This window comes from Oncorhynchus tshawytscha, linkage group LG25 (assembly GCF_018296145.1).
Source record: "Oncorhynchus tshawytscha isolate Ot180627B linkage group LG25, Otsh_v2.0, whole genome shotgun sequence".
NCBI classification, from domain to species: domain Eukaryota; kingdom Metazoa; phylum Chordata; class Actinopteri; order Salmoniformes; family Salmonidae; genus Oncorhynchus; species Oncorhynchus tshawytscha.
In genome coordinates, this window is record NC_056453.1 from 13,049,912 (window position 1) to 13,073,103 (window position 23,192).

General features: G+C 43.5%; 1 protein-coding gene across 3 annotated transcripts in view; it reads left to right on the forward strand.

Moving 5' to 3' along the window:
* Positions 1-23,192, forward strand: part of LOC112224244 (glutamate receptor ionotropic, delta-1) — a 417,302-nt gene that overhangs the window by 381,837 nt on the left and 12,273 nt on the right. For all 3 annotated transcript variants that reach the window (XM_024387684.1, XM_024387685.1, XM_024387686.1), the window contains 2 exons: positions 14,821-15,016; positions 22,621-22,787. In XM_024387684.1, the coding sequence (XP_024243452.1) occupies positions 14,821-15,016; positions 22,621-22,787 (363 nt within the window). The remainder of the gene's footprint in view (positions 1-14,820; positions 15,017-22,620; positions 22,788-23,192) is intronic.

A 23,192-nucleotide genomic window follows, 5' to 3' on the forward strand; every position in this document is an offset into this window, starting at 1 on the left:
AGCACGGCAGAGCGGATGGAAGCCCGAGAGTCAGCCCCAAAATTTCTTGGGGGGCTCACAGGAGTCTGGCTATGCCAGGTAGGAGACCTGCGCAAACTCCCTGTGCTTACCGGGGGCTGGAGAGACCGGGCAGGCACCGTGTTATGCTGTGGAGCGCACGGTGTCTCCAGTGCGGGTGCACAGCCCGGTTCGGTATATTCCAGCTCCTCGTATCGGCCGGGCTAGAGTGGGCATCGAGCCAGGTAAGGTTGGGCAGGCTCGGTGCTCAAGAGCTCCAGTGCGCCTGCACGGTCCGGTCTATCCAGTACCACCTTCACACCCCAGCCCTCCGGTAGCAGCTCCCCGCACCAGGCTTCCTGTGCGTGTCCTCGATCCAGTACCACCAGTTCCAGCACCACGCACCAGGCCTTCAGTGTGCCTCGCCTGTTCAGCGCAGCCAGAGCCTTCCTCCTCTACAGCGCTGCCGGAGCCTCCCGCCTGTTTAGCGCAGCCAGAGCCTTTCTCCTCTCCTGCGCTGCCGGAGTCTCCCGCCTATCTAGCGCTGTTAGAGCCTTCCTCATCTCCAGCGCTGCCGGAGTCTCCCGCCTGTTTAGCGCAGCCAGAGCCTTCCTCCTCTACAGCGCTGCCGGAGCCTCCCGCCTGTTTAGCGCAGCCAGAACCTTTCTCCTCTCCTACGCTGCCGGAGTCTCCCGCTTGTTCAGCGCAGCCAGAGCTGCCAGTCTGCAAGGAGCAGCCAGAGCTGTCAGTCTGCATGGAGCAGCCAGAGCTGTCAGTCTGCATGGAGCAGCCAGAGCTGTCAGTCTGCATGGAGCAGTCAGAGCTGTCAGTCTGCATGGAGCAGCCAGAGCTGTCAGTCTACATGAAGCAGCCCGAGCTGCCAGTCTGCATGAAGCAGCCAGTCTACATGGAGCAGCCAGAGCTGTCAGTCCGCATGGAGCAGTCAGAGCTGTCAGTCTACATGAAGCAGCCCGAGCTGCCAGTCTGCATGAAGCAGCCAGTCTACATGGAGCAGCCAGAGCTGCCAGTCTGCATGAAGCAGCCAGAGCTGTCAGTCTGCATGGAACAGTCAGAGCTGTCAGTCTGCATGGAGCAGCCAGAGCTGCCAGTCTGCATGGAGCAGCCAGAGCTGCCAGTCTGCATGGAGCTGTCAGTCTGCATGGAGCAGCCAGAGCTGTCAGTCTGCATGAAGCAGCCAGAGCTGTCAGTCTGCATGGAGCAGCCAGAGCTGCCAGTCTGCATGGAGCTGCCAGTCTGCAAGGAGCAGCCAGAGCTGTCAGTCTACATGAAGCAGCCAGTGCTGTCAGTCTGCAAGGAGCTGTCAGTCTGCAAGGAGCTGTCAGTCTGCAAGGAGATGTCAGTCTGCAAGGAGCTGTCAGTCTGCAAGGAGCTGCCAGTCTGCCCAGCGCCGCCAGTGCCGCCAGTCTGCCCAGTGCCGCCAGTGCCGCCAGTCTGCCCAGCGCCGCCAGTGCCGCCAGTCTGCCCAGCGCAGCCAGTGCTCCCAGTCTGCCCAGCGTCGCCAGTCTGCCCAGCATCGCCAGTCTGCCCAGCATCGCCAGTCTGCCCAGCGTCGCCAGTCTGCCCAGCATCGCCAGTCTGCCCAGCATCGCCAGTCTGCCCAGCGTCGCCAGTCTGCCCAGCGCCGCCAGTCTGCCCAGCGCCGCCAGTCTGCCCAGCGCCGCCAGTCTGCCCAGCGCCGCCAGTCTGCCCAGCGCCGCCAGATCTGCCAGTCAGCCAGACTCTTCCAGATCTGCCAGTCAACCAGACTCTTCCAGATCTGCCAGTCAACCAGACTCTTCCAGATCTGCCAGTCAACCAGACTCTTCCAGATCTGCCAGTCAACCAGACTCTTTCAGATCTGCCAGTCAACCAGACTCTTCCAGATCTGCCAGTCAACCAGACTCTTCCAGATCTGCCAGTCAACCAGACTCTTCCAGATCTGCCAGTCAACCAGACTCTTCCAGTCATCCAGACTCGTCCAGATCTGCCAGTCAACCAGACTCTTCCAGATCTGCCAGTCAACCAGACTCTTCCAGTCAACCAGACTCGTCCAGATCTGCCAGTCAACCAGGATCTTCCAGATCTGCCAGTCAGCCAGGATCTGCCAGTCAGCCAGGATCTGCTGAAACCACCAGCCAGCCAGGAGCTGGTAGATCTATCTACCTGCCTGAGCTTCCTCTCACTCCTGAGCTTCCTCTCACTCCTGAGCTTCCTCTCACTCCTGAGCTTCCTCTCACTCCTGAGCTTCCTCTCACTCCTGAGCTTTCTCTCACTCCTGAGCTTTCTCTCACTCCCGAGCTTCCCCTCAGTCCCGAGCTGCCTCGGTCCCGAGCTGTCCTTCAGTCCCGATCTGCTCCTCAGTCCAGTGGGGTTCTGGGTGAGGACTACTAGGCCATGGTCGGCAGCGAGGGTGGACTATCCAGGGACGAAGGGAGAGGGGACTAAGACATTAAAGGAGTGGGGTCCACGTCCCCGCGCCGGAGCCGCCACCATGGACAGACGCCCACCCGGACCCTCCCTATTGTTTTGAGGTGCGTTCGGGAGTCCGCACCTTAGGGGGGTTCTGTCACGCCCTGGTCAAAGTATTTTGTGTTTATCTTTATGTATTTGGTCAGGCCAGGGTGTGGCATGGGGTTTTTGTAATTGTGGTGTGTTTGTCTTGGGGTTTTGGTGGTGGTATTGGGATTGTAGCTTAGTGGGTTGTCTAGCAAGGTCTATGGCTGTCTGGAGTGGTTCTCAATCAGGGGCAGGTGCTTATCGTTGTCTCTGATTGGGAACCATATTTAGGCAGCCATATTCTTTGAGTTTGTCGTGGGTGATTGTCCTTAGTGTCTTACTTGTACTCTCTGTTAGTTTGCACTAGATAGGCTGTTTTCGGTTTTCATTTACGTTTATTGTTTTGTAGTGTTTAGTGTTTAGTCGTGTTTACATTTTGTTTAATAAATATGGATCGCAATCGACACGCTGCAGTTTGGTCCGACTCTCCTTCATCACCACTAGAAAACCGTTACAGGCAGGCATGCCCTTTAATACCATTTCAGTTTGAGATATGCGTTTTTCAGACAGACAGCAGTTTGCTAAACTGTAAACTAATGATTGTGTGCAGTTTATGTTATTTAACCAGGTAAGTTGGCTGAGAACACATTCTAATTTACAGCAAGAACCTGACGAATAGTTACCTGGGAGATGAATGAGCCAATTGTAAATTGGGAATGATTAGGTGACTGTGATGGTATGAGGGCCAGATTAGGAATTTAGCCAGGACACCAGGGTTAACCCCTTTACAATAAGTGCCATGGGATCTTTAGTTACCACAGAGAGTCAGGACACACGTTTAACATCCCATCCAAAAGACAGCACCCTACACAGGGAAATGTCCCTATCACTGCCCTTGGGGCATTGGGATATTTGTTTTTAGACTAGAGGGAAAAGTGCCTCCTACTGGCACTCCAACACCACTTCCAGCAGCATCTGGTCTCCCATCTAAGTACTGACCCTGCTTAGCTTCAGAAGCATGCCAGCAGTGGGATGCAGGGTGGTATGCTGCTGGCTCAATCCAATGCTTACTGGTAACTTGGCATAGATAGACTGCTGTGTGATTTGGTGACTGTCCCGGAGGTAGCCTAGGAGCAATGCTGATACAGTGCCTTCGAAATGTATTCAGACCCCTTCACTTTTTGTTACGTGACAGCCTTATTTTGAAACAGATAAAATCGTTTTTTCCCCCTCATTAATCTTCACACAATACCCCATAATTAAAAAAAACAGTTTTTTTTTACATTTTTGCAAATGTATTAAAAATAAAAAACTTAAATAGTACATTTACATAAGTATTCAAACCCTTTACTCAAGTTATTTATTGAAGCACCTTTGGCAGATATTACAGCATCGAGTCTTCTTGGGTATGACGCTACAAGCTTGGCACTAGAGGTCGACCGATTAATCGGAATGGCCGTTAATTAGGGCCGATTTCAAGTTTTCATAACAATCGGAAATCGGTGATTTTGGACGCCGATTTTGACGATTTTTTAAAAATCTTTTTTTTACACCTTTATTTAATCTTTATTTAACTAGGCAAGTCAGTTAAGAACACATCCTTATTTTCAATGACGGCCTAGGAACGGTGGGTTGTCTGCCTTGTTCACGGGCAGAACGACAGATTTTTACCTTGTCAGCTCAGGGATTCAATCTTGCAACCTTACGGTTAACTAGTCCAACGCTCTAACCACCTGCCTCACGAGGAGCCCGCCTGTTACGCGAATGCAGTAAGAAGCCAAGGTAAGTTGCTAGCTAGCATTAAACTCAATCATAATCACTAGTTATAACTACACATGGTTGATGATATTACTAGTTTATCTAGAGTTGCATATAATCGATGCAATCGATGCAGTGCGCATTCGCGAAAAAGGATTGTCGTTGCTCCAACGTGTACCTAACCATAAACACCAATGCATTTCTTAAAATCAATACACAGAAGTATATATTTTTAAACCTGCATATTTAGCTAAACTAAATCCAGGTTAACAGGCAATATTAACCAGGTGAAATTGTGACACTTCTCTTGCGTTCATTGCACGCAGAGTCAGGGTATATGCAACAGTTTGGGCCGCCTGGCTCATTGCGAACTAATTTGCCAGAATTTTATGTAATTATGACATAACATTGACGGTTGTGCAATGTAACAGGAATATTTAGACTGATGGATGGCACCAGTTAGATAAAATACGGAACGGTTCCGTATTTCACTGAAAGAATAAACGTCTTGTTTTCGAGATGATAGTTTCCGGATTCGACCATATTAATTACCTAAGGCTCGTATTTCTGTGTGTTATTATGTTATAATTAAGTCTATGATTTGATAGAGCAGTCTGACTGAGCGATGGTAGGCACCAGCAGGCTCATAAGCATTCATTCAAACAGCACTTTCGTGCGTTTTGCCAGCAGATCTGCTGTTTTTGACTTCTAGCCTATCAACTCCCGAGATTAGGCTGGTGTAATGATGTGATGTGAAATGGCTAGCTAGTTAGCGGGGTGAGCGCTAATAGCGTTTCAAACGTCACTCGCTCTGAGACTTGGAGTAGTTGGTACCCTTGCTCTGCATGGGTAACGATGCTTCGAGGGTGGCTGTTGTCATTGTGTTCCTGGTTCGAGCCCAGGTAGGAGCAAGGAGAGGTACGGAAGCTATACTGTTACACTGGCAATACTATAGTGCCTATGAGAACATCCAATAGTCAATGGTATATGAAATATAAATGGTATAGAGAGAAATAGTCCTATAATTCCTACAACCTAAAACTTCTTACCTGGGAATATTGAATGCTAAAAGGAACCACCAGCTTCCATATGTCCTTATGTTCTGAGCAAGGAACTTAAACATTAGTTTTCTTACATGGCACATATTGCACTTTAACTTTCTTCTCCAAAACTTTGTTTTTGCATTATTTAAACCAAATTGAACATGTTTCATTATTTATTTGAGGCTAAATTTATTTTATTGATGTATTATATTAAGTTAAAATAAGTGTTCATTCAGTATTGTTGTAATTGTCATTATTACAAATCAATTCAAAAATCGGCCAATTAATCGGTATCGGCTTTTTTTTTTGCCCCCCAATAACCGGTAGCGGTATCGGCGTTGAAAAATCATAGTCGGTCGACCTCTACATGGCACACCTGTATTTGGGGAGTTTCTCCCATTCTTCTCTGCAGATCCTCTCAAGCTCTGTCAGGTTGGATGGGGAGCATTGTTGCATAGTTGTTTTCAGGTCTCTCCCGAGATGTTCGATCAGATTCAAGTTCAGGCTCTGGCTAGGCCACTCAAGGACATTCAGAGATGCTCCGGAGCAGGTTTTCATCAAGTATCTCTCTGTACTTTGCGCCGTTCATCTTTCCCTCTACCCTGACTAGTCTTCCAGTCCCTGCCGCTGAAAAACATCCCTAAAGTATGATGCTGCCACCACCATGTTTCACCGTAGGGATGGTGCCAGGTTTCCTCCAGACATGATGCTTGGCATTTAGGCTAAAGTGTTCAATCTTGGCTTCATCAGACCAAAGAATCTTGTTTCTCATGGTCTGAGAGTCCTTTAGGTACCTTTTGGCAAACTCCAAGCGGGCTGTCATGTGCCTTTTACTGAGAAGTGGCTTCCGTCTGGCCACTCTAACATAAAGGCCTTGGTGGAGTGCTGCAGAGATGGTTGTCCATGTGGAAGGTTCTCCCACCTCCACAGAGGAACTCTGGAGCTCTGTCAGTGACCATCAGGTTCTTGGTCACCTCCTGACCAAGGCCCTTCTCCCCCAATTGCTCAGTTTGGCCAGGCGGCCACCTCTAGGAAGTCTTGGTGGTTCCAAACTTCTTCCATTCAAGAATGATGGAGGCCACTGTGTTCTTGGGGACCTTCAATGCTGCAGAGGGACCTTCAATGCTCCCTTCCCCAGATCTGTGCCTCGACACAATCCTGTCTCAGCGCACTATGGACAATTCCTTCGACCTCATGGCTTGGTTTTTGCTCTGACATGTACTGCCAACTGTGGGACCTTATATGGACAGGTGTGTTCCTTTCCAGATCATGTCCAATCAATTGAATTTACCACAGGTGGACTCCAAGGAAGTTGTAGAAACATTTCAAGGATGATCAATGGAAACAGGATGCACCTGAGCTCAATTTCAAATCCCGTAGCAAAGGGTCTGAATTTTAATATATTTGCAAAAATTTCTATAATCCTGTTTTTAATCATTTTTGAATAAGCCTGTAACGTAACAAAATGTGGAAAAAGTGAAGGGTGAATCATATGCACAGAGTGTATCGTATGCACAGCATATTTTAATTACTCTTCCACACATTGGTAACCAAATAGCAATGTGTCGCTCATAATGAAGAGCTTAATTTCATTTAATTACACACTTGAATCAGAAATCTTTCACTGCATCACAGTGAAAACTCCTTCTAGACAATAAAGTTCAGTTAGAATTGTTGGCACTCTTTTATAAAACTGATGATAAAGTAGGTGTGGGCGTTGCCTGCCACCATATAGAAAGGCAACTAACTATTAGAAAGTTGTGGGTAGATTTCTCTACAGGATAGAGTAAGACTTGACTGTTCTGTAAGGTTAGAGGTTTGTGTTGCTCATTGTTTATGAAATGATAGCTGCCTATCTCACATCTCTTTGAGATAAATTAGGTGTGTGAAAATGTTATTGGCCTTTTTGTGATACCCTGATCTGATCCAGGACAAAAGTGATTAATCTGTTTAAGAGTCAGTTTTGATTAAAAGTCAGGCTTTCCCACCTTTAACGTTAAAACAATGTCCCTTCGCCACTCCTCTTAAATGATTTCCTGTGCCTCATCTGGTGTTTACAGACTAATGAGCTTACAAACAACTCATCAGCATCATTATTTCCTGTCTTGTGATGTCCATAAGAAATGTTGACCTTCATTTCCCTGTACTGTTGTTATGACACAGACCAGCGAGTGTCTAAACAGAGTGCTGCTATGCAACAATGTGTTGCTTTGAAATACTATATATATGTGACTACCAATATATGGATACTCCTTCAAATGAGTGGATTTGGCTATTTCAGCCAATTTGTTTTACCTTTATTTAACTAGGCATATCAGTTAAGAATAAATTCTTATTTTCAATGATGGCCTAGGAAGAGTGGGTTAACTGCCTTGTTCAGGGGTAGAACAACAGATTTTTCCTTGTCAGTTTGGGGATTTGATCTTGCAACCTTTCAGTTACTAGTCCAACGCTCTTACCACTAGGCTACCTGCCGTCCAAAATTAACATCCGTTGCTGACAGGTGTATAAAATCCAGCACACAGCCATGAAATCTCCATAGACAAACTTTGGCAGTAGAAGAGCTCAGTGACGTTCAACGTGGAATAGCAGAGCACCTTTTAATGGTTCAAACAGCTGACCAATCAGCCTGTTACAAGCGCTTGGTAAACATTTTGAAAAATTTGTGTTTTATGAAATACAAAGTTATCTTACAGAAAACAAATGAACAACAGCACGCTTGTAGGGAAGGGCACTCAACATGCTCAGCACTGACACAAATGACTGATGATTGGCTGAAAGACATTTATAGTAAGATGATTGTGGGTGCTGTTTTGTTAGACTTCAGTGCAGCTTTTGATGTCATTGATCATAACCTTAAGCTGAAAAAATGTAGGTGTTATGGATTTGCATCCTCTGCCTCATTATGGATTGAGAGTTACCTGGACACTCATTCAAATTCAGTTGAGTGTGGTGTACCGCAGGGCAGCCGGCTATGGACATTATTGTTTTCTGTTTTTATAAATAACTTGTGTGTACGCTGACAACTCAACAGTATACAGGTTGGCTGCAACAGTAAAATAAATAACTGAGACACTTCACATAGAGCTCCAGTTATTTATTGAAGCACCTTTGGCAGATATTACAGCATCGAGTCTTCTTGGGTATGACGCTACAAGCTTGGCACTAGAGGTCGACCGATTAATCGGAATGGCCGTTAATTAGGGCCGATTTCAAGTTTTCATAACAATCGGAAATCGGTGATTTTGGACGCCGATTTTGACGATTTTTTAAAAATCTTTTTTTTACACCTTTATTTAATCTTTATTTAACTAGGCAAGTCAGTTAAGAACACATCCTTATTTTCAATGACGGCCTAGGAACGGTGGGTTGTCTGCCTTGTTCACGGGCAGAACGACAGATTTTTACCTTGTCAGCTCAGGGATTCAATCTTGCAACCTTACGGTTAACTAGTCCAACGCTCTAACCACCTGCCTCACGAGGAGCCCGCCTGTTACGCGAATGCAGTAGGAAGCCAAGGTAAGTTGCTAGCTAGCATTAAACTCAATCATAATCACTAGTTATAACTACACATGGTTGATGATATTACTAGTTTATCTAGAGTGTCCTGCGTTGCATATAATCGATGCAGTGCGCATTCGCGAAAAAGGATTGTCGTTGCTCCAACGTGTACCTAACCATAAACACCAATGCATTTCTTAAAATCAATACACAGAAGTATATATTTTTAAACCTGCATATTTAGCTAAACTAAATCCAGGTTAACAGGCAATATTAACCAGGTGAAATTGTGACACTTCTCTTGCGTTCATTGCACGCAGAGTCAGGGTATATGCAACAGTTTGGGCCGCCTGGCTCATTGCGAACTAATTTGCCAGAATTTTATGTAATTATGACATAACATTGACGGTTGTGCAATGTAACAGGAATATTTAGACTGATGGATGGCACCAGTTAGATAAAATACGGAACGGTTCCGTATTTCACTGAAAGAATAAACGTCTTGTTTTCGAGATGATAGTTTCCGGATTCGACCATATTAATTACCTAAGGCTCGTATTTCTGTGTGTTATTATGTTATAATTAAGTCTATGATTTGATAGAGCAGTCTGACTGAGTGATGGTAGGCACCAGCAGGCTCATAAGCATTCATTCAAACAGCACTTTCGTGCGTTTTGCCAGCAGATCTGCTGTTTTTGACTTCTAGCCTATCAACTCCCGAGATTAGGCTGGTGTAATGATGTGATGTGAAATGGCTAGCTAGTTAGCGGGGTGAGCGCTAATAGCGTTTCAAACGTCACTCGCTCTGAGACTTGGAGTAGTTGGTACCCTTGCTCTGCATGGGTAACGATGCTTCGAGGGTGGCTGTTGTCATTGTGTTCCTGGTTCGAGCCCAGGTAGGAGCAAGGAGAGGTACGGAAGCTATACTGTTACACTGGCAATACTATAGTGCCTATGAGAAAATCCAATAGTCAATGGTATATGAAATATAAATGGTATAGAGAGAAATAGTCCTATAATTCCTACAACCTAAAACTTCTTACCTGGGAATATTGAATGCTAAAAGGAACCACCAGCTTCCATATGTCCTTATGTTCTGAGCAAGGAACTTAAACATTAGTTTTCTTACATGGCACATATTGCACTTTAACTTTCTTCTCCAAAACTTTGTTTTTGCATTATTTAAACCAAATTGAACATGTTTCATTATTTATTTGAGGCTAAATTTATTTTATTGATGTATTATATTAAGTTAAAATAAGTGTTCATTCAGTATTGTTGTAATTGTCATTATTACAAATCAATTCAAAAATCGGCCAATTAATCGGTATCGGCTTTTTTTTTTGCCCCCCAATAATCGGTAGCGGTATCGCCGTTGAAAAATCATAGTCGGTCGACCTCTACTTGGCACACCTGTATTTGGGGAGTTTCTCCCATTCTTCTCTGCAGATCCTCTCAAGCTCTGTCAGGTTGGATGGGGAGCGTTGTTGCATAGTTGTTTTCAGGTCTCTCCCGAGATGTTCGATCAGATTCAAGTTCAGGCTCTGGCTAGGCCACTCAAGGACATTCAGAGATGCTCCGGAGCAGGTTTTCATCAAGTATCTCTCTGTACTTTGCGCCGTTCATCTTTCCCTCTACCCTGACTAGTCTTCCAGTCCCTGCCGCTGAAAAACATCCCTAAAGTATGATGCTGCCACCACCATGTTTCACCGTAGGGATGGTGCCAGGTTTCCTCCAGACATGATGCTTGGCATTTAGGCTAAAGTGTTCAATCTTGGCTTCATCAGACCAAAGAATCTTGTTTCTCATGGTCTGAGAGTCCTTTAGGTACCTTTTGGCAAACTCCAAGCGGGCTGTCATGTGCCTTTTACTGAGAAGTGGCTTCCGTCTGGCCACTCTAACATAAAGGCCTTGGTGGAGTGCTGCAGAGATGGTTGTCCATGTGGAAGGTTCTCCCACCTCCACAGAGGAACTCTGGAGCTCTGTCAGTGACCATCAGGTTCTTGGTCACCTCCCTGACCAAGGCCCTTCTCCCCCAATTGCTCAGTTTGGCCAGGCGGCCACCTCTAGGAAGTCTTGGTGGTTCCAAACTTCTTCCATTCAAGAATGATGGAGGCCACTGTGTTCTTGGGGACCTTCAATGCTGCAGAGGGACCTTCAATGCTCCCTTCCCCAGATCTGTGCCTCGACACAATCCTGTCTCAGCGCACTATGGACAATTCCTTCGACCTCATGGCTTGGTTTTTGCTCTGACATGTACTGCCAACTGTGGGACCTTATATGGACAGGTGTGTTCCTTTCCAGATCATGTCCAATCAATTGAATTTACCACAGGTGGACTCCAAGGAAGTTGTAGAAACATTTCAAGGATGATCAATGGAAACAGGATGCACCTGAGCTCAATTTCAAATCCCGTAGCAAAGGGTCTGAATTTTAATATATTTGCAAAAATTTCTATAATCCTGTTTTTAATCATTTTTGAATAAGCCTGTAACGTAACAAAATGTGGAAAAAGTGAAGGGTGAATCGTATGCACAGAGTGTATCGTATGCACAGCATATTTTAATTACTCTTCCACACATTGGTAACCAAATAGCAATGTGTCGCTCATAATGAAGAGCTTAATTTCATTTAATTACACACTTGAATCAGAAATCTTTCACTGCATCACAGTGAAAACTCCTTCTAGACAATAAAGTTCAGTTAGAATTGTTGGCACTCTTTTATAAAACTGACGATAAAGTAGGTGTGGGCGTTGCCTGCCACCATATAGAAAGGCAACTAACTATTAGAAAGTTGTGGGTAGATTTCTCTACAGGATAGAGTAAGACTCGACTGTTCTGTAAGGTTAGAGGTTTGTGTTGCTCATTGTTTATGAAATGATAGCTGCCTATCTCACATCTCTTTGAGATAAATTAGGTGTGTGAAAATGTTATTGGCCTTTTTGTGATACCCTGATCTGATCCAGGACAAAAGTGATTCATCTGTTTAAGAGTCAGTTTTGATTAAAAGTCAGGCTTTCCCACCTTTAACGTTAAAACAATGTCCCTTCGCCACTCCTCTTAAATGATTTCCTGTGCCTCATCTGGTGTTTACAGACTAATAAGCTTACAAACAACTCATCAGCATCATTATTTCCTGTCTTGTGATGTCCATAAGAAATGTTGACCTTCATTTCCCCTGTACTGTTGTTATGACACAGACCAGCGAGTGTCTAAACAGAGTGCTGCTATGCAACAATGTGTTGCTTTGAAATACTATATATATGTGACTACCAATATATGGATACTCCTTCAAATGAGTGGATTTGGCTATTTCAGCCAATTTGTTTTACCTTTATTTAACTAGGCATATCAGTTAAGAATAAATTCTTATTTTCAATGATGGCCTAGGAAGAGTGGGTTAACTGCCTTGTTCAGGGGTAGAACAACAGATTTTTCCTTGTCAGTTTGGGGATTTGATCTTGCAACCTTTCAGTTACTAGTCCAACGCTCTTACCACTAGGCTACCTGCCGTCCAAAATTAACATCCGTTGCTGACAGGTGTATAAAATCCAGCACACAGCCATGAAATCTCCATAGACAAACTTTGGCAGTAGAAGAGCTCAGTGACGTTCAACGTGGAATAGCAGAGCACCTTTTAATGGTTCAAACAGCTGACCAATCAGCCTGTTACAAGCGCTTGGTAAACATTTTGAAAAATTTGTGTTTTATGAAATACAAAGTTATCTTACAGAAAACAAATGAACAACAGCACGCTTGTAGGGAAGGGCACTCAACATGCTCAGCACTGACACAAATGACTGATGATTGGCTGAAAGACATTTATAGTAAGATGATTGTGGGTGCTGTTTTGTTAGACTTCAGTGCAGCTTTTGATGTCATTGATCATAACCTTAAGCTGAAAAAATGTAGGTGTTATGGATTTGCATCCTCTGCCTCATTATGGATTGAGAGTTACCTGGACACTCATTCAAATTCAGTTGAGTGTGGTGTACCGCAGGGCAGCCGGCTATGGACATTATTGTTTTCTGTTTTTATAAATAACTTGTGTGTACGCTGACAACTCAACAGTATACAGGTTGGCTGCAACAGTAAAATAAATAACTGAGACACTTCACATAGAGCTCCAGTCAGTTTAAGAATGGGTAACTAGCAATAAGCTGGTGCTAAATATCTAAAACTAAAACCTAATCTTTGGGACAAAGCACTCACTCAACACTAAACCTTGTTTAGATCTATTATTGAATAATGTGACTATTGAGCCAGTTGAGGAGACTAAACTGCTGGGTGTAACCCTAGATAGCAAGTGTTCATGGTCAAAACATATAGACTCAATGGTTGCTCTGCCTTCTTGACATCTCAGTCGACCAGACAGGACCTACAGGCCCTAGTTCTCACACCTGGACTACTGCCTATCTGTGTGGTCATGTCCGGTGAAGAAGGACATAGGTAAATTACAGTTGGTCCAGAACAAAGTAGCATATATCACAGTTAGATGTACAATACACAGAAGGAAAGTGTCAGTAACATGCATGTCAGTTTTTCCCGGCTCTAAGTTGAGGAGAGATTGACTGCATCACTATTGGTCTTTGTGCAAGGTATTGATGTGTTGAAGGTACCGAACTGTCTGTTCAAGCAGTTGGCACACAGTTTGGACAATTATCGGTACAACACAAGACATGCAACCAAATGTCTCTTCACAGTCCCCAGGTCCAGAACAGAGGCTGGGAAACACACAGTATTAAATAGAGCCATGACTACATTGAACTATCTGCTACCCCAGGCAATTCAAGCTGGCAATAAAACCAGGTTTAAAAAAAACAGATAAAAGAACGCCTTACTTCACAAAGGGGAATGTGAAGAGACACAGCCATTTTATATACATTGTATTGTCATTTTCACTGTACTATGTATTAGATCTAAATATTGTGTGTACATTTAAATGTAAGGGAAATATTTACATTACAGCATACAATGACATTCTAGGTGATTCTGTGCTTCTACCTTTGTGGCAACAGTTTGGGGGAAGGCCCTTTTGTTTTTTAGCATGACAATGCCGCTGTGCACAAAGCGAAGTCTATACAGAAATTGTTTGTCGAGATTGGTGTGGAAGAACTTGACTGGCTTGCACGAACCCTGACCTCAACCCCATTGAACACCTTTGGAATGAATGGTAACGTCGACAGCGAGCCAAGCCTAATTGCCAGGCCTAAGTGCTAACCTCACTAATGTTCTTTAGCTGAATGGAAGCAAGTCCCTGCAGCAATGTTCCAACATCTAGTGGAAAGCCTTCCCAGAAGAGTGGAGGCTGTTATAGCAGCAAAGGGGGGGACCAACTCCATATTAATGCCCATGGTTCTGGAATGAGATGTTCAACGAGCAGGTGTCCACATACTTTTGGTCATGTAGTGCTATTATATTAGTAACATTTTGATTAGAGTGACTCATCTTTATAAGTTGAACACCCATGTACAAAGTACTTGGAGGTACTCCCAATTTCATGATATGCAATTGGTAGTCACAGTCTTTTCCCATCGCTGCAACTGCCGTATGGACTCGGGAGAGGCAAATGTCCTCTGAAACACGGCCCTGCCAAGCCGTGCTGCTTCTTGACACACTGCTCGCTTAACCTGGAAGCCAGCCGCACAAATGTGTTGGAGGAAACAACGTACATCTGCCGATCGTGTCAGCGTGCATGCGCCCGGCCCACCAAAGGAGTCGCTAGAGCGCGATGGGGCAATGATTTCCCGGCTGCCCAAACCCTCCCCTAACCAGGACAATGCTGGGCCAATTGTGCGCCACCTCATGGGTCTCCCGCTCGCAGGTGGCTGTGTCACAGCCCTGGATCGAACTCGAGTCTGTAGTGACGCCTCAAGTGCTGTAATCCAGTGTCTTAGACAGCTGCGACACTCGTGAGGCCCCAAAGTATATTTTACAGTGTACTTTACTGTACATACAGTGTCTGTTCTCGTTATACACTTGACTTGATGCATTTCTCTGTGTTCTTCCCTCTGTCTCTACAGAACATTCCAGGACCTGTCCAGGCAGATGGATGTGTCCTACGGCACTGTGAGAGACTCAGCCGTCTATGAATACTTCAAGAACAAGGGCACCAACCCGCTGGAGCAGGACAGCACATACGCAGAGCTGTGGAGGACCATCAGCAAGAACAATGGCCATGACTACTCAGTGTCCAGTCCCTCAGAAGGCATCCGCAAGGTAGGTTGACGAAGACAAAACAGGTGCGTGCCAATAAAGAGAGGATGCCTAAGTACAGGCTGGCAACTGTTTTAAGTAGTAATTGCTTAGCTACTGTGTATTTCAACAAAAACAGAAAACGGTTTCATATTTGGCAACAACAACAAAAAATCTATATTTCCCGTTGTCATTTCACTGTCATTTCACAGTCTCCCTTAAACTGTGCCTGTAGTTCCACAGTATTTCAAACAAATTAGACAGGCAAATTCAACATAATCTTTGACTATCTGTCTGAATAAACTGCAAGTGCTGTTTTGTGACATTGTCACAATTATATTGGTTAATCTCATATACTTCCCGTAATAAATTACCAAGAAAGAACAATACTTTGCCTGCCCATAATGCTGAGAAGTAGAATGACATATCATAGATCTTCACATTTGTACTGTGTACAAATTTTAATTAACTTTACGTCACATTTAGTCTTTATACTACAAAACAAAGGCTTTTTGTCTCAACCTCAGCAAAATTAGCCTTTTAGCAGGACAGTAGATGTATTAGTGTTAGTTAACTATAAGAGGTAGAAGTTGCTTGGATACAACATCAAAGCACACGTCAGGCACCTTCTATATTTTGACAAAAGCTAGCACAATGGTAAATCTTAGCTGGTGGCAGCTCTATCGGTTTGCGGTTTGTCCGAAATATTTTTGCTATTTTCACAACCAGAAGTATGGGCACAGTAGCTGGCTGTGGCGCGAAAGGGCTAGTTTTGATGAATAAACAAGGCTAGGTGTGTCAAGGCTTTGACCCTTCACTGGTCAATCCGAACGTGCTCCATGGCTCCATTTGGTTGTTATTTATGCGTTGTCATCCACTTCGAACGTTAGTCCGTTATAGCCTAGTTTGTTAAATAGCCTACAGAAACAAAATAACAAAATGTCGACCTATCCCCTATCATGTTGAACATGTTTGCAGTCCACATTGTTCGAAATAGAAATATATTGTTAAACGTTTCATTCGCACTGATATAGGCCTATTGTAAACCGCATTATGTCTGAGCCATGGACATGCCAAAAGGTTGTCAATAAGCAAGATTAAAGTCTCTATTGATAAGACCTAAAAAAAAAAAGACATTTGAATAATTAAATTATAATAAAACGGAACATCAACTTGTTTTAATTAAATAGCCTATGTCTAAATACAGTTACAGGCACCATAATGTCTCCCTGTGGGCATATAACATTAGGTCTAAGACAATGTAGACTATGGAGGATTTGACACACATCCAAACTTTTCACAGGAGCTGGAAAAATATCCAGTATAAAGAGAAAGGGGAAATGTCCTACAGTCACTGATCATTTTCATGCAGTGGGCATCACACATAATGAGTCTAAACTTTTCACAGAAGTTGGACAAAAAAATGATGCTCAATGTAAAGACAAAAGGGAAACAGTCTGTTGACTGTTTTGCTGCTCGTGGAATTTTAAGAACACATGGGTGATGTATATGTGTATGTATGTGTGCCTCCTCTGGCAAAATCCATGCCATGACCATTTGTGTTACCGCTATGACCAGATTTTGGTCAGTCTTAAAGAGCAACTGAATGTAATAAGAAACGTATTCTTTTGAAAACAGCCTATGTGGCATTGATATGAGTCAGGAACATGTATTATACAAGCCATACCGTGGGGTGCTGGACCCAGTCAGGTCTTTGACAACAATATAACAAGCCATACCGTCGGGGGCTGGACCTAGTCAGGTCTTTGACACAACAATATAACAAGCCATACCGTGGGTTGCTGGACCCAGTCAGGTCTTTGACCCAACAATATAACAAGCCATACCGTGGGGGGCTGGACCTAGTCAGGTCTTTGACAACAATATAACAAGCCAACAATATAACAAGCCATACCGGGGGGCTGGACCTAGTCAGGTCTTTGACAACAATATAACAAGCCATACCGTGGGGGCTGGACCTAGTCAGGTCTTTGACAACAATATAACAAGCCATATCATGGGTTGCTGGGCCCAGTCAGGTCTTTGACAACAATATAACAAGCCATACCGTGGGGGGCTGGACCTAGTCAGGTCTTTGACAACAATATTACAAGCCATACCGTGGGGGGCTGGACCTAGTTAGGTCTTTGACAACAATATACCAAGCCATACCGTGGGTTGCTGGACCTAGTCAGGTCTTTGACAACAATATAACAAGCCATACCGTGGGGGGCTGAACCTAGTCAGGTCTTTGACAACAATATACCAAGCCATACCGAGGGTTGCTGGGCCATCAGGCCTAACACATTCACCATCTCTCCCGCTGAAAGATCAGTCACAAAATGTTGGCATCATTGTAATAGGTTGTAATCAAGCCCTGGTCTCCAGCATGGGAACTGAAGAGGACTACCTGGTGCGGTAGTCTCAGGGGCTGTTGGACTACTCCGATATCATCTCGGCTCTGACACACACATGCAAACACAAGCTTTGCAGTTCCATCAATCCATCTAGATACCTCTCACACCCTACAGTAGTAACCTGCGTATCGTGAGAACCTTCATAAATCAGCAGAACATGTATAACATATTTATTGACACTTTATATTGTGTCCTGTAATACTTTGAAATTAGACACCTTCGGTCATAACACATCCATAAAGACTATATCGCGTGACCCTGTACTTACCATAAAGTCAGACACCTTTTAGTCATTTGTAACACATTCATAAATGCCTTATATCAAATGACCCTGTACTTACCATAAAGTCAGACACCTTTGGTCATTCGTAACACATTCATAAATGCCTTATATCAAATGACCCTGTACTTACTATAAAGTCAGACACCTTTGGTCATTCATAACACATTCATAAATGCCTTATATCAAATGACCCTGTACTTACTATAAAGTCAGACACCTTTTAGTCATTCGTAACACATTCATAAATGCCTTATATCAAATGACCCTGTACTTACCATAAAGTCAGACACCTTTTAGTCATTCGTAACACATTCATAAATGCCTTATATCAAATGACCCTGTACTTACCATAAAGTCAGACACCTTTGGTCATTCGTAACACATTCATAAATGCCTTATATCAAATGACCCTGTACTTACCATAAAGTCAGACACCTTTTAGTCATTCGTAACACATTCATAAATGCCTTATATCAAATGACCCTGTACTTACTATAAAGTCAAAACACCTTTGGTCATTCATAACACATTCATAAATGCCTTATATCAAATGACCCTGTACTTACCATAAAGTCAGACACCTTTTAGTCATTCGTAACACATTCATAAATGCCTTATATCAAATGATCCTGTACTTACTATAAAGTCAAAACACCTTTGGTCATTCATAAGACATAGATAAAGGCTTAATGATGTAAACACAAATGTATTAGCTCTAAAGGAAGTATCACCAACAGCTCAAATATATCAACATTAAAATCAAGTTTGAACCATGCATTTTCTTTCATGTATACATGTTTTAAAACAATACAAATACATGACCTTTCAATAAGTTACATTGAACATTACACAGGTCTGTGAATCGTGTCGCTTGTCCCCTGAGCTGGCTGACAAATGGTTATTGCCTCATCTGCTTGCTGGAGGTACTGCATGTTGGCTCCAACCTTAAAAGTAACAACAAATAAAGTTAGCAGATCTGTTAGCTAGCTAGCAATTGCTGTGAAGTCACAAAAATGATTTAAAATAACGATTGAGGTAGCTATGTAATCTAACTCAACACTTATATAACTACTACAGAACAATTTAAATTACAATAAATAAAGTTTAACTTGCTTGTTTTTTCGCTGTCGCGTGGCACCACACGTGGGCATTTGATTTGCATTCACACTGAAATAAAGGTAATGACACAAAAAATAAATCCCCAGACGTGGTATAAGCATTATCGTGAACACAGAAAATCCAAATAGGTTTTTCTATTAAAAAAATGGGGTAAAACGAGAACAAAATGAGGGAAATCCAAAAACCTGGAAAAACAAAACCAAGAAAACGGAATATGGGAACAAAACTGAATTAGGCAAAAAATACATACTAATTTTAAAGCGCCCTACCAACGTTGTTTGCTGTGCATGACTGCACTTTAGAGTGTGTGTCATCCTGCAGAACAACATGTTCGGGAAAATTGAGATCAGGTCCAATCAGGTCCATTTATCGAAAGCGACTTAGTCATGCATGCATACATTTTTACATATGGGTGGTCCTGGTAATCTAACCCACTATTCTGGTGTTGCAATGCTCTACCAAGATGCATGACAAGGTTATAAATGCTTTGTGAAGCCTCAACTTAATATGACTTATAAAGCCTTTATTAAGCGGTGCTTATGTCATATTGTACATAATGGGTTATGTCACATTTGAAATTGGTGGTTATGTAACAGGTATTCCACATTTATGAACCCTTTATAGAGCATGACATGTGGTTAGATTATTTGTAACACGTTTATGTAGTGCTTATGAAGGCATTATGAAGGCTTTATGAAGCCTTTATAAGCTGAGTGTCATTTAAAGCGGACCGGAAAAAAATATATGTCACATAATATACATTAGCAGTTTTTCTTGGGTTGTGTTTATTTCAAACCTGCCCACATGCCCGTGACTGGCAGCACCCAAGTAATTATCAATTCGGAGCGCAGCTGCACGAGACACGATCGTAATGTCCATGGTCAATTTGGTTTGACATTCGATATCCCTATGGGGCCAATTAGGGACCATCAGTAAATTACCTTTGCAAAGTATTCAGACGCCTCAAATTTTCCACATTTTGTTAGGTTACAGCCTTATTCAAAAATGTATTCAATTGTTTTTTTCCCCTCATCAATCTACACACAATACCCCCTAATGACAAAGCAGAAACAGGTTTTTAGAAATGTTTTCTCAGTTATAAAAAATTTAAATTTACATAAGTATTACATAAGTATTCAAAAACCTTTACTTAGTACTTTGTTGAAACCCCTAATGGCAGTAATTACACCCTTGAGTCTTCTTGTGTACGCTGCTATAACCTGGCACACTTGTATTTGGGGAGTTTCTCCCATTCTTCTCTGCAGATCCTCTCAAGCTCTGTCAGGTTGGATGGAGAGCGTTGCTGTACAGCTATTTTCAGGTCTCTCCAGAGATGTTCGATCAGGGTCAAGTCCGGGCTCTGGCTGGGCCACTCAAGGATATTCAGAGACTTGTCCCGACGCCACTCCTGCGTTGTCTTGGCTGTGTGCTTAGGGTCGTTGTCCTGGTTGAAGGTGAACCTTCGCCCCCAGTCTGAGATCCTGCGCTCTGAAGCAGGTTTTCATCAAGGATCTCTCTGTACTTTTCTCCGTAGATATTTGCCTCGATCCTGACTAGTCTCCTAGTCCCTGCCGCTGAAAAACACCTCTGCAGCATGATGCTGCCACCACCATGGGATGGTGCCAGATTTCCTCCAGATGGGATGCTTGGCACTCTATGAAGAGTGTTGATGGTTCCAAACTTACTCCATTTAAGAATAATGGAGTTCACTGTGTTCTTGGGGACCTTCAATGCGGCAGAAATGTTTTCAAATCGAATCAAATTTCACCTTACAGTGAAATGCTTACTTACGAGCCCCTAACCAACAATGCAGTTTAAAAAGAAGATGGACAAGAATAATAAAAAAGTAACAAGTAATTAAAGAGCAGCAGTAAAATAACAATGGCGAGACTATATGCAGGGGGTAAGTGCGGGGGGCAATGCAAATAGTCTGGGTAGCCATTTGATTAGGTGTTCATCAGTCTTATGGCTTGGGTGTAGAAGCTGTTTAGAAGCCTCTTGGTCCTAAACTTGGTGCTCCGGTACCGCTTGCCGTGCGGTAGCAGAGCTAACAGTCTATGACAAGGGTGGCTGGAGTCTTTGACCATTTTTAGGGCATTCCTCTGACACCGCCTGGTATAGAGGTCCTGGATGGCAGGAAGCTTGGCCCCAGTGACGTACTGGGCCGTTTGCACTAACCTCTGTAGTGCCCTTCCCCAGATCTGTTCCTCGATACCATTCTGTCTCGGAGCTCTACGGACAATTCCTTCGACCTCATGGCTTGGTTTTTGCTCTGACATGCGCTGTCAACTGTGGGACCTTATATAGACAGGTGTGTGCCTTTCCAAATCATGTCCAATAATTTGAATCCACCCCAGGTGTATTCCAATCAAGTTGTAGAAACATCTCAAGGATGATCAATGGTGCACCTGAGCTCAATTTCGAGTCTAATAGCAAAGGGTCTGAATACTTATGTAAATGTAATATTTGATCTTCTAAAAACCTGTTTTGGCTTTGTCATCATGGGATATTGTGTGCAGATTGCTGAGGATTTTTTTATTGAATACATTTTAGAATGAGGCTGTAACAAAATGTGTAGAAAGTCAAGGGGTCTGAAGGGGGTCTGAATACTTTCCGACTGCACTGTAGATGGGACAATATTTTTCAATACCTCCGTATTTCTATGAATTAAAAACCTCAAACCAACTATACATTTTAGAAATTCATGTACACATATTTAAAGCATTTAATGAGACAACTAAAAGGTGTGCAACACATTGTTTAATTTAGTGATGGTCCCTAACTAGCCCCACAGAGTATCCAAAGTCAAACCAACTTTGCCACGGTCGCACATCGGCCGGCTGAAGCTAATTGGTGAAAGAAGATGGCTAGCTTGCTAGCTAGTATAGGCTACTTGGGCCATCATTGTAAATAAAAATTTGTTCGTAAATGACTTGCTTGGTAAAATAAAATACTTCCAAACAGATGACCTGTTTACGCTGTTTCAAGTTAACTAGAAGGTTTTTTTTACCTTTATTTAACTAGGCAAGTCAGTTAAGAACAAATTCATATTTTCAATGACAGCCTAGGAACAGTGGGTTAACTGCCTGTTCAGGGGCAGAACAACAGATTTGTACCTTGTCAGCTCGGGGGTTTGAACTTGCAACCTTCCGGTTATTAGTCCAACACTCTAACCACTAGGCTACGCTGGTTGAGCGACTGTGTACTGTTTTGGGAGAGTGAAAGTACAAGTGCTCCCCACATTAGATCACACACACAAGAGACACGCACAACAAAGCACGCCTCCAAAACCCATCGTTCTCAGTCACATTTCCTGATTATGAGAATTGAAACTGAGGCTAAATCAGGAAGTTCAGCCCCCCCACCACAGCGCAAGCGAGCTGATGTTAGACAGGTAAATTGTTGAACGTGGTGTAAGGGGTGGAAAATGCGAATGCACCAGTTTTTACTGTACATGATGACATTGCAAACTAACTAACATTTGACACTTGGCGAAAGCCAAAAATAGAGCCCTCTGAGCTAAAAGGTTATTCTATCAAATGAGCAAATAGCCCAGTCTACAATGAGACTGAAACTAGAAAAGACACCTTTACAGGAAATGTATTGAAGTATGGAGTTGGGATACTACAGTATAGGATACTACAGTATAGTATACTACAGTATAGTATACTACAGTATAGTCACAGTAATTCCCACCTGTAGGCCTTCTATTATCCTTTAGGTTCTACCATGGAAAACAATGATTGCATATAGGCAGAATGTATAGCATCTGGATCATTAACTGGGTCATGACTGTCATTCCTCTGCAGGCGAAGAAGGGCCCGTATGCCTTTCTATGGGACATGGCTGTGGTGGAGTACGCCGCACTGACGGACGATGACTGCACCATCACTGTCACAGGAAACAGCATGAGCAGCAAAGGCTACGGCATCGCCATGCAGCATGGGAGTCCATACAGAGACCTCTTCTCCCAGAAGTGAGCAATGCCACCAACATCTCTCCTCATCATACACCATCTACGCTGAGTATACCAAACATGACCAACATTCAAAACATTGAGTTGCACACCCCCCTCAAACACCCCCTCCATTTAGCCCTCAGAACAGCCTCAATTCGTCGGGGAATGGACTCTACGAGGTGTCGAAAGCGTTCGACAGGGATGCTGGCCCGTGTTGACTCCAAAGCTTCCCACAGTTGTGTCAAGGTGGCTGGATGTCCTTTGGGTGGTGGACCATTCGTTATACAAGCGGGAAACTGTTGAGCATGAAAAACCCAGCCGCGTTATAGTTTTTGACATAAACCCATACCCCGTACACCGTTCAAAGGTCCTTACATTTTTTTGTCTTGCCTATTCACCCTCAGAATGGTACAAATACATGAT